At 54.6% G+C, this 12,370-nt stretch overlaps 1 protein-coding gene across 1 annotated transcript in view; it reads left to right on the forward strand.

The window, feature by feature from the left end:
- The first annotated feature begins 1,160 nt into the window (after positions 1-1,160).
- Positions 1,161-12,370, forward strand: part of zfhx3b (zinc finger homeobox 3b) — a 217,020-nt gene continuing 205,810 nt past the window's right edge. The window contains exons 1-3 of the mRNA XM_067248618.1: positions 1,161-3,671; positions 3,836-4,418; positions 8,475-8,971. Coding sequence (XP_067104719.1) covers positions 1,161-3,671; positions 3,836-4,418; positions 8,475-8,971 — 3,591 coding nt within the window. The remainder of the gene's footprint in view (positions 3,672-3,835; positions 4,419-8,474; positions 8,972-12,370) is intronic.

Genomic DNA, 12,370 nt, shown 5'->3' on the forward strand with positions numbered 1-12,370 from the left:
ATCCCTTTAATAAAATTATTAGCTCAGCAGTATCTGGCGCTATCAGTTGATCTCCTCGGCGCTGTAGACCGCGGCCCGGCCCAGACCTTGCTGGTGTGAAGGGGCACGACCAGCTCCCAGATGCTCAACTCAACATATCTATTTGAGAGGAGGAGGATGGCGGGAGCGTTTGAGAGCAGGCGTGACCGTGGAGGTTTCTGGGAGCCAGATCTAAACACAGCTGCATAACAGTACCAGACCAGCTGGTGGGATTTTGGGCTGGCAGAATGTGCTGCTGTTTTTGCCGCCTGACTGTGCGAGGGAGCGTTGGGTGTTACCTGCGTGGTAAACAGCTTTGTGGTTTATGCGCCTAACTGTAGAGTGATGGGCGATACATCTAGATTTGAGTGTTTGTATTATTTTCTTTCTGGGTGTGCAGGATTTTTTTGTTTTCTTTTCTGGGAAATGGGAGTCTAGCTACCCCTCACTTCTCCTCCCAGTTATGTAAATGGTTCATGTGTTGAGAGGTGGCTTCTCTCCGTCTAATTATCTCACTACGAGTCTATTTTATCCATTACATCGGCCTGTTTCTCAGTTTTCCTGACTAGAAGTTAATTAAAAACGGATGTAGGATTCGGAGAATGTAAGATTAGGGGTGTTGTTTGGAAGGTGAAGATAAAAGATGGTAACTTCATGATATGGCAGGAAGATGAATCATGGATGGCTTATTAGTGCTCATCTCAGGTATTGTGTTTAAGTACCTAATCTAGCATAATGAGCACTCTGTCATTTTTCCAATTAGATCTCACACTTTCCTCTCTCACCCAGTGTTCCATACATTAGATGTGTTCTGAAAGTTCTATACATAGACATTCCTTTCAGGAAGGTGCTTTTAATCTCTGCTTCATAGCGGGAGCATTAGTGCAAGAGAATACCGCCACTTAGGATGGGAACAAAGGCATAGAAAATGTTATTGAAAGTGGAGTGGGAGAGGGCTGCGTGCTCATTCCCGCTGCGTTTGTGTATGTGTACGTACGTGTGCAATGCACGGGATGCGAGCGTTGATTTGTCTCTCTCGCGCCGCCTCTCCGGGCCGTGCGAGCACGTTTCTAACCTCCGCCGCCTCTCTCTGTCTCTGTCCGCAGGCCTGGATGCGATGAGCGCCTCATGTAGGCATCAGCATGGACAGCTGTGAGTCTCCCGTGCTTTCTGGGACAGATGATGGGCTCGGCTCCTCCGCCACCTCCCAGCAACAGCAGCAGCAGCAGCAGCACCCTCCGCAGCCCTGGAACGATCACTCTAACTCCCAGGTCCCTCCCAGCAGCCAGCCCCCTTCCCTGGACCCCCTGTCTCTTTCTGCACCCTACCCCTGTCAGACCCAGAGCCCCAGCACGCCCCGCGAGGGGGTGAGGGAGCCACAGCAGCAGCAGCAGCAGCAGCCGCAGCAGCCCACCCGGAGCCCGCCCCTGGCCCGCAGCGACAGCCCCGCCGCCGGCCAGCTGCACCCCAGACGCCTGGAGCTCGGCGACGAGCAGGAGGGAGGGAGTTGCGGCGAGGAGGAAGAAGAATTGGAGGACTTGGACGAGATGGAGATCGACAGTTGTTTCCCGAGTCTTCAGCCCTTCCCCGGAGTGCCCATAGCTCCAGGAGGAGGAGGAGGAGGAGGAATGCCCACCCTCCTGCGCCAGCAGCCCGCCAGGAGGAGGGGCGCGGCGGAGAGCGGCAGCGAGGACGGCGAGGAGGAGGAGGAGGAGGAGGAGGAGAGCAGCGACGTGGAGAACCTGGCCGGAGAGATCGTCTACCAGCCGGACGGCTCCGCCTACATCGTGGAGAGCCTCAGCCAGCTGATCCAAAGCGGAGGGGGGGCGGCGTCCGGCCTGCTCCCCACAAACTCTCTCCCCAGCGCGGGGAAGCCGGGGGAGCCCTGCGGGGCGTCCTCCTCCGTCTACCCCCAGATCATCAACACGTTCCACATAGCCTCCTCCTTCGGGAAGTGGTTTGGCTCTCCAGACCAAGGTTTCCCCAATACCTCAGCCCTGGCAGGCCTCAGCCCTGTCCTGCACACTTACCGCGTCTTCGATGTGCGGCACAAAAGCAACAAGGATTACCTGAACAGCGACGGGTCTGCCAAGAAGTCCTGCGTATCCAAAGATGTTCCCAACAACGTGGATTTCTCCAAATTCGACGGGCTCGCCCTCTACGGTAAGGGCAAGCCCATCCTCATGTGTTTTCTCTGCAAGCTGTCCTTCGGCTACGCGCGGTCCTTCGCCACCCACGCCGTCCACGACCACCGCATGACCCTGTGTGAGGACGAGCGGAGGCTGCTGGGGGACAAGCAGGCGTCGGCCATCATCCAGGGCATCGGCAAGGACAAAGAGCCCCTCATCAGCTTCCTGGAACCAAAAAACAAGAGCTCCCCTGCTCCGCCCGGCCTGCCGCCCATGAACTCTGGACAGAGCTTCTACGGCACGTTCAGCGGAGTCCACCTGGAGGCGGGCTGCAGCTCCGGAGGCGGAGACGCCCTCCCGACCAAGGACCCTGAGCCCGCCCTCAAGCATCAGTCTGCCCCGCTCGGCTCCCTCCTCTCTCTGGGGGGGCTGGGCGGTCCCAAAGCCCCCGCTCTGACCTCGACCCCAGGCCCTGCCAAAGACTCCAGCGCCCTGCCCAAGCAGGGAGGGAGAACCGAGGGGCCTGCCGGGAAAGAGGGGACAAGTATGGGGGAGGACAGGGACAGGGAGGGGCCCGTCGGCAAGGTGCGCCTGGGGAGCCAGGAGGTGGGCTCGGAGGAGGAGGAGGAACTGTTATTAGAGGAGGAAGAGGAGGAGGAGGAAGGCTCGGCGGTGGCCTGTGGTGGTAACAGTAGCAGCGGCGGCGGAGAGGTGGGGGAAGCGGCTGTCTCAAACCAAAGCATTTCCAAATCTCCTTTATTAATGCCTAGTAGCGCTCTCCAGCCTTCTGCCTGCGCCTCCGCAGCCAGCCCCACGCTCAACAGCAAACCCCCGGCCTCCACCTGTTCTTCCTCTGCTAGGGAGGAGGGCTCCTCGGCCGGCGGCGGCGGGGCCCGGAGCTCCGAGCTCCCTCTGAGCTTTAACTGCCAGGGACCCAGCGTCCCCGTGGCCACGGCGGCAGCCGCCGGCAGAGGGAGCGAGGACGCGGGCCCCTCCTCCTCGCCTCGGGCCTCCGGCGCCGCCGCTGACGAAAGTGCCAATCGAGATAGTGCCACAGCTCCAGAACCAAATGATAGCCCGGCAGAGGGAGAGGACGACAGCGGAGCCCTTCTGCATCATCACCACCTGCACCACCATCACCACCACCTCCTCCCCTCGCCCCTCTCCCACCCCCTGGCCGGGGGGGCCTGCGACATGGCGGGGATGGGCGAGTGCTCCCAGAACCATGGGCCCGGGGGCAGCGGAGGGAGCGGCGTGGAGTGCCCCAAATGCGACACCGTCCTGGGCTCCTCGCGGTCCCTGGGCGGTCACATGACCATGATGCACTCGCGGAACTCGTGCAAGACGCTCAAGTGTCCCAAGTGCAACTGGCACTACAAGTACCAGCAGACCCTGGAGGCGCACATGAAGGAGAAGCACCCGGACTCCGGGGGTTCCTGTGTGTACTGCAGCAGCGGGCAGAGCCACCCTCGCCTGGCCAGGGGAGAGAGCTACACCTGCGGGTACAAGCCCTTCCGTTGTGAGGTAAGTACTGTCACTGGGTGGGGAGTGGAGAGAGGGAACTCCCTGTCTAGCGTGCGCTTCAAGTAAAATATGAAAAGGTTGTTTGTGTGGGCAACAAACAAACGAGCAAACGCACACATACGTACACGATGAAACGATGCTCCAGCTCGTTCTCTCCCCCGCAGGTGTGCAACTACTCGACCACCACCAAGGGCAACCTGAGCATCCACATGCAGTCGGACAAGCACCTGAACAACATGCAGACCCTGCAGAACGGCGGCACCATCCCCTCCGGCGAGCCGGTGTTCGGCCACGCGCCCGGGGGAGTGGTGGCAGTGCCGTCGGTGACCCAGGCCTCCGTCCACCACCCCCCCCACCACCACCACCACACCACGCAGGCCTCGCCGCACATGGCGGGCCCGTGCGCCGCGCCGTCGCCCACCAAGCCCAAGAGCAAGCCCACGTGGCGCTGCGAGGTGTGCGACTACGAGACCAACGTGGCGCGGAACCTGCGCATCCACATGACCAGCGAGAAGCACATGCACAACATGATGCTGCTGCAGCAGAACGTCAGCCAGATGCAGCACGGCCGGCTGGGCCTGGGGGCCATGCCCTCCCCATCCGAGGCCGAGCTCTACCAGTACTACCTGACCCAGAACATGAGCCTGCCGCCGGGCCTCAAGATGGACCCGGCCGGGGCCGAGGCCCAGTTCCTGCTGGGAGGCTTCCACATGGACCCCAACATGGCCGCCCTGGCCCCTGCCCTAGGTGAGCGGCCTCAGTCTTTCTCGCCCCCCCCCCCCCCTCCCCTCCCCTCCCTCCCCCCACACACACACCCACTATTTTCAGGGCACACTCAAGTCCCCACAGAGAACACAGCCGGCAGTTCAGAGTGAGTTCACAAGGGTGGGATCCTTCTGTCTGCTGCCAGCTGTTTATTTTTAAAGATTAAACACACAGTCAGTTGTGAGTAAATGAAAGAATCAGCTTTGATTTGAAAAAGAAAAAAAGAAAGGCCTCCTGTTTGAACCCGCTCCGACACTGGATCTTTTCATGCGTTCATTTACTGGATGTGTTTATCCTGAATCTGGGCATGTATGGAAAGTACAGGATTTGTTATCTCCCCATCCAACCATTTATGGTTTTCGGCGGTAGAAAACGCCAGGCCTCTTGAGAAACTGCAGACGAGACTCACTGTCTCCCGTGAGTCGGCAGCAAACGAAGAGTTAACGCGAGCCACACAAGCCCCAGCCGTCTCCCTCTTAAATATACACACTCCTATCTTTCATTTTGGCAGCTCTCTCTCCTTTTCTTTCGTTGTGTTGCCTTAAGGTATGCCTGCCCTACTGAACTTGACATAGTTCTTCCTTGTACCAAGCAGAGTGCCATTGAGGAAGAGAGGGAGAGAGAGAGAGGGAGGGAAGGAGGGGGGGGGGGGAAGGGCCATGTTTAAGTTGAGAGCGGTGTAGTGGCTGGGCTGATAAAAGCTGTGTGTTGTCCACATGACAGCCCATGCTGGAAGCCAGCAGAACCATGCCATAATGTTTTGTCTACGAGTACTGCAGCCGAATCGATATCTACCCAGAAAAGGAGCAAAAAAAAAGAAAGATAAAAGACGCTCTCAAGACTAAGGCCTCAGTGTGATAACCACGTCCCACTCCAGCTCGGCTGAAAAGACGGTACCAGGCAGCTGGTACAGTTAGAGACACTGGAGGCTGACCCTGTTACAAGTGGCTCCACAAGTAACTTCCTCCCTGAGAATGATGAGAGAGCTGAGGGAGTTTTTTTTTGTTCCGCCACAACAAATTGTGAAGCAGAGATATTTTTACTCGGATATTGAATCACCCCAAAAAACACACACACACACACACATCGACAGACACATATACACATTGACACACACACACTTTTCCTAACAAGGCTTAGTTTAGTTTACACACTCAGTCTATGTCACACGATCTGGGTCATTTGGGCTGGGAAATTCCCCCCTGTGATACCTTATTTTCCTCACAAAGCTGGTGTGAGGTAGGGCGACCGCTCTCTGCACTCCTTCCTGCCTCGTCTGTCCTGCAGGCTCCCTCTAAACATCAGAGTTTTCACGGCGTTATTCCCTCGCTGCCACTGAACTCAACCACCAGTTTTCTCTCTTTTTTTCCCCCCCCAACTTTGTAATTGCAGCTATAAATTAGATCTTGGTCAGAGAAGGGAGGAGAAGAGGAGCCTAGTGTGGGTAATTCAGCAGCATAGCTGAGTGTTTGACGTGCCAGTTACAACCCCACAGTTTGTACTGACTTGTCTCTAACTGTCGCCAGTTCAAAGAGGAGAAGGAGAATTGATTGCTGTGACTAATTCTTTTTTCCCCCCCCTCTCCTGCCATCTGGTTCATTTTCCTGTGAGGGAACGTTTAATAAGCATGTTACAGGGAGGCCATGATGAGGCGGTTGTCTGGGGCCTGCAACCGCGGTGGTGTCATCCACAGGCATACTTTCACACACTGTGCATCCATCCAAACTGCCGGATCGTACACAGGGATACGCTGTAGGACACGTACACGCGCGTACACACATACGTACACACACACACACACACACACGTCAGAGAACGTGACATCTCTGGGGAGGCTCTGACTGACTGAAAGTAGCTCCGCATACATACTTTTTACACCTCCTCTCTCTCCACTCTGTTCTCTTCTCTTAACCCTCTCCTTTCTTCTCTGCTCCCACCGACTCCCTCACTCCTGTCATCTCTCCTCCTTCCCCTTCCTCCCTCCCTCCCTCTCTCCTCCCTCCACCTCTCTTTCCTCCCTCTCTTCTCTCCTGTCTCTCGCTCTCTTGCCTACTCCTATGCAGTGTATTTCTGCGATGACAAAATCTGACCTCACACGATCTCACCCTCTCGGTAATCCCTATCCCCAGGACTGAGCTTTTACACAGAGAGAGGGGGGGGGGAGAGAGGGGGAGAGAGGGGGAGAGAGGGGGAGAGGCAGAGTTCCTTTAGGCCTGCTATTGTGTGCTAGGCTTGTTCAATGCACTGGCTCACTACTGCAGCAGCCAGGTAGAACTCTCTGAAAACAGCAAATCCAGTGGTCCACTAATCTGTTGCACCAGGCCCCGGAGACTAAGGCATAGGAGTTACACTCAAACTTGAACTACCTTCATATCATAGAACTGAGTTTCCACGATTTCACAATAGCGTCTGTTTACATCGACTCGTAATGTTATTTCAAAGTTAAAACATTTCCAGTGCGGCTTCCTCCCAATTTGTCTAAACATTGATACGGGCTGACAAAAACTCAGTCAAAATATTATAGGTTATATTTAACAGAGCCTGCTTACACCTGAAACACATGTCAGACCTGCAGGCCGGCCCTGCTTACACACACACACACACACACACACTCATGGGCGGCCATGAGGTTAGGTCATCAGGTGCATCCATAACCATCCGCCCCTGCAGCAGGAGAGATACAGCGGAACAGGAGAGGAGGAGGGGAGAGAAAGATGGGACTGTAGTAGTAGGGGGCAGAGAGAGAGAGAGAGAGAGAGAGAGAGAGAGAGAGAGAGAGAGAGAAATGAGGGTGGGGGTGGAGAGATAAAGAGTCCTGGGGCTCGGGTTAGAGGGGTGGGTCTGTGAGTGATTTCAGAGGGCTTCTCAAAGGTCTCCCTCTTCTGGCTATAAAAACTCAGGTAATGGAGAAAACTCTGAGAGCAGGCTGCATACTGCAGCAATAAATAAAAAAGGGCTGCTGGAATTAATTTAGTGTAAAGCCTGGCAGGGTCAGCCAGTGCTCTTGGTCTGGGCAGTGATAGATTAAAGATCAGTAAGCAGAGGCACAAACTCCCCAGCCACTATTACCTCATTTTTTCAACCTTTTGTTTTTTTTATTTTTTTATCTTAAAATTATTTTCTTTTCTTTTTTTTTACCTCCAGTCCATACAACTGCAGATGTCGGTTCTGTTGTAGAATCTGCCTGTGTATTTTATTTTTTATTTTGTACTTTCTTCATTGTTCAGACCCAAGCAGGAGTAATCTACTAGGTGTCTATCGATTTAGTTGCAATCTGGAACTAAACAGGCAGAAGAATCCAAACAGAGAAGTTTATTTTTTTTATTAAAAAAAATCTGTGGACAAGGGTACTGGATTTGATTTACAGTAATGTGTGCTTGGGAACTCTTTAGTTCTCTTGTAATGATAGAATAACTTTCTTTTTTCTGCGCAGTTCTCGGCCTCTGGAGTTGATTTAGTGCAGGGCCGTGAAAGTGCACCAGTCCAAACAGCGTTACGTGTAAATCCATACTCCGGCGGTGCGACTTTCTGCTCCCTGCGAGAAAGTCCAGGCTTTCTTTCCTTCCCAGCTCAAAGAAAGGATAATCTTGATTTAATAAAATTAGGTACATAAATACACACATGCACATTATCCTCCGAGGGGTATTGGAAATGGAGAGCAAATCCACTTTGACTGCAGAGACAAACACGACTCTTTGTTGAAAGTTGAACCGTACACCTTTCACGTTTCCCAGGACACTTTCCATGCTGAGGGAGGCTCAGACTAGAGCCCCTCTGGAAACCCCCATACCTCCACCCCTCCCAGAAACTCTAAATAACTCCTTATGTCCAGACTAGTACATGTCCACAGCACAGAGATGAGGAGATAGGACTAATCCCGAAAAGCTCGGCTCCACATTCAGATTTTTTTTCATCAAATAATCAACCGATCTCATGCTGTACTCTACCGTACGCACATCTAGCAAACTAAACACCGTTCTCCCCCTCTCTCTCCCTCTCCCCCCTGTGTGCGTGTGTGTGTCTCTCTACCTCGATCAGTCGGAGGGGAGATCCCCATGGATGTCCGGCTGGGCGGAGGTCAGTTGGTGTCCGAGGAGCTGATGACACTGGGGGAGAGCTTGTCCCAGACCAGCGACCCCTCCCTCAAGTTGTTCCAGTGTGCCGTGTGCAACCGCTTCACCACTGACAACCTGGACGTGCTCGGCATGCACATGGGGGCCGAGCGCAGCCTGCCCGAGGAGGAGTGGCGCGCCGTGGTGGGCGACTCGCACCAGTGCAAGCTGTGCCGCTACACCACCCAGCTCAAGGCCAACTTCCAGCTGCACTGCAAGACGGACAAGCACGTGCAGAAGTACCAGCTGGTGGCCCACATCAAGGAGGGGGGCAAGGGCAACGAGTGGCGCCTCAAGTGCGTCGCCATCGGCAACCCGGTGCACCTGAAGTGCAACGCGTGCGACTACTACACCAACAGCCTGGAGAAGCTGAGGATGCACACGGTCAACTCGCGCCACGAGGCCAGCCTCAAGCTGTACAAGGTGAGTCCTCCCCCCCCACCACCCTCTCCTGCCCTCTCCTCCTCCCCCCCCCACCACCCTCTCCTGCCCTCTCCTCCTCCCCCCCCCACCACCCTCTCCTGCCCTCTCCTCCCCCCCCCCACCACCCTCTCCTGCCCTCTCCTCCTCCCCCCCACCACCCTCTCCTGCCTTCTCCTCCTCCCCCCCACCACCCTCTCCTGCCCTCTCCTCCTCCCCCCCACCACCCTCTCCTGTACCTCTCCGCCTCCCCCACCCCGGCCCTCCCTGCCAGATGTTCCTCCACAGTCCAGGACCCACGCCGGCCGGCCTGCAGGATCCAGCCCAGGCTGCTGCTGCTAGTGCAGCCTCTCTCCCCACAGCCATGAGTGATGGCCCCGGAGTCTAACCCTACCTTCCACAGCCACCTTGGAGAGGAGAAAGAGAGGCGGGGCGGGGAGGGGGGGAGGGAGTTGTGGTGTGGTGGGGGTTGTCCAGGACATGGCATGTGTTGCTGGGTGAGGAGGGCGAGTCACTGGGCTGGGGATGAAGAAGTGTGAGGAGACTTTGGTGCTAATACTCCTCGCAGCGGGAGAGGCTGAATCGTTCTCGACAGCCGTATTGATTTTCTCCGGACTTGGAGCTTCACCTTCTCCTCTAATCATTCCATAATAGCCAATGGATGAACACTCTCCGAACAAATGGCCATAAATCTAACAGGCCTGATTCCACTTAGGCCCCTATCCTGTGTGTCTGCGGCAAGGGCCACTCTGTGTTTAACCCAAACTGGCATAGCTGGACATAGAGCTACACACACACACACACACACATATATACACACGTAAACAAACACATACTCCTGTAAACCCATACTATGTACACACCCTCACATACTGACACGTATTTTACCACTGCAGTGTGTAGTGTACTGTGCTTTGCTTCCACGACAGTAGACAGTGCCTTTGTTTACACAAAGACTCCACTCTACCCTCAAGTGTTGGGCTCTTGGGAAGTAAATAGGCAAAAATATACAGGATTTTTTGTGGGTTTTCTCAGAGCATAATTCTTAATTTCCCCCCGCCCCCCTCCCTATATTACAGTAAAAAACTAAGTGAAAAAAGAGCAAACATTATTGGGTCTCTCTCCCTCTCTCTCTCTCTCTCTCTCTCTCTCTCTCTCTCTCTCTCTCTCTCTCTCTCTCTCTCTCTCTCTGTATCACTCTCTCTCTCTTTTGCTTTCTTTCTCTCTCTCGCTCTCTCTCTCTCTGAAAGCACCCCAGCTTCATGAATGGCTGTTCAGGTCTGCTGATGTTTTTACTGCACGTTTCCTGTCTGCAGGGCCTTTGTACTGGGGAAACCCACAGAACAGGAGAGAAATCATTTTTCAACACACCATTTAGTGTAAAGGTGTGAGACTCTGCTCCCAGGCTGGCTGTTTAAGAGGGCCGGAGGGAGGCTGCAGTGAGGCTCGGTCAGGGCAGGGCTAGGAGCTGGGGCCGGGGCCGGGGCTGGGGCCGGGCCTGGGTCTGGAGGAGGGGAGAGAGGGAGAGAGGGGAGCAGGGTTCACTCTTGTCGTCTCTGCACTGCACACGCCCAGACACGCAACCAGGATATTTACAAATACCACACTGATTAAGATATGTAACACAATCTGTGGGACAGGTCGGCCCCCAGCATGTGGAGGCAGAGGGGCCCTGGGAAGGCCACGGCTGGGTTCGTCCTCCCTGGGCTGGGCTGGGCTGGGCTGGGGTTGTCCTGGACCATGGACCACATAGTCCCAGAGCATGTTCACAATGCCAACAGCTCTGTCTTACACCAGAGCCAAACAGACAGACCGTGGCATCCTGAATACTCTTTACATCTTACATCTTGGGTGGAAAAGACTGTTTTGTCTGAACAGCAGAAGGGATAGTTTATATTACAGTGTCTGTCTCCTTTCCACTGCACCCTGTGCCAAGAAGGTAAGAGAGGAACAGACAGATGTCTTTTTCCCGCTCAACTTTAAGGGAGAGAGTTGGCATGTGTCATAATGCTACTCAGGCTGCAGGGGATTAAACATGTACAACACATCCTAGCATGATTATTTGTCACGACTTAAGCTTCTTAAAATGGCTGCGTGCTTCCTTAAAGCGAATTGATCTTCACAGAGAGAGAGAGAGAGAGAGAGAGAGAGAGAGAGAGAGAGAGAGAGAGAGGCAGAGAGAGAGAAGGAGGGGGGGGCGGGGGGAGACAGAGAACGAGGCAGTCCTGAAGTGACCTGTTCTCTCTTACCCTAGAGCCTAGCTGACCTAATACTTGCTGCTCCCCCCCCCTCCCCCCTCTCCCTTCCACCCCGAGCACTCATGGGCTAGCCAACCCCAAAACAAAGATGTTCACAACTTGACAAGAACGATAACCGCTTTTCACATTGGACCAGTGTGCCTGGTGGATGCTAAGTACATGGCTGTGAGGCCTCGCTTCACCCGGGTCTCCACAGTCTTTTTCCCCGTCCACAGTACCACTGCCTGGGTGTCGAACTGGATTTACTGTCCTGGTTGAGCCCCTGACAGGCAGAACCTCCCAGCTATCCTTCCAAGCCCAGAAGCGCCAAGCCCTGCACAATATGTGAGGATGTAAAACAAGTAAAAAAAAATAACATTTATGTATTCCTCCCTGAAGAAATCTGATGCGTATGGCAGCATTTTTAACCTAAAAAATAAATCATCAAGTCAGCATAAACAGGCCGTTAGATGTGGGAGATCCATGGGACACTTCACCCAAATCAAACTGGTTTGCATTAAACAGGCCCTTTGTGTGCACGGTTCCGTATAAATTGGAGCCTGTAATTACTGGAATTAAAAAGCAAGGTTTAAACTGAGGGCTAAGCTGGATGGGATAATTTGAGAGTCTGTGGTATGCGGCCCATATTAGGGCTTTCTAAAAATACCCCCCCCCCCCCCACCTCCCCACGTATTGGAATGTTCCGAAAGCTCCAGCAAGTTGTCCCGACCGCACGGACCACCGCGCAGCGGGGGTGATACAGCCTCTTCCTGTCTCCCGTGTGCCCGCTTCAGAGACGCCCTCCCAGACCTGGGGCTGCGGACACACCCCTGTGCTCTGAAGTGAACTTTCACCTTCCCCCTCCGTCTTCCCCCTGCGCCCTGAGGCCTTTGTAGTGGCTCTGGTGATGTCATGACGCTCGCTCGGAAGCACAAGCAGATGGGCCACACTCCAACATGCAGGTCATCCCTGATTAACTCCAGAGTTTCTAGAAGTTTCACCTCGCCCGCTGTCCCCAGTGACCGGGCTTGGAAAAAGGCTCCTGCCATCGTTACGGCTAACACTTTCTCACACATCCACATTCATGTACACACACTTCCAGCAGACCTTCCCTTGGGCCCTCCAGACCCCATCAGCAGGCCTCAGAGGCCGGGCTCCAGGCTTG

Source organism: Osmerus mordax, chromosome 13 (assembly GCF_038355195.1).
Source record: "Osmerus mordax isolate fOsmMor3 chromosome 13, fOsmMor3.pri, whole genome shotgun sequence".
NCBI lineage: Eukaryota > Metazoa > Chordata > Actinopteri > Osmeriformes > Osmeridae > Osmerus > Osmerus mordax.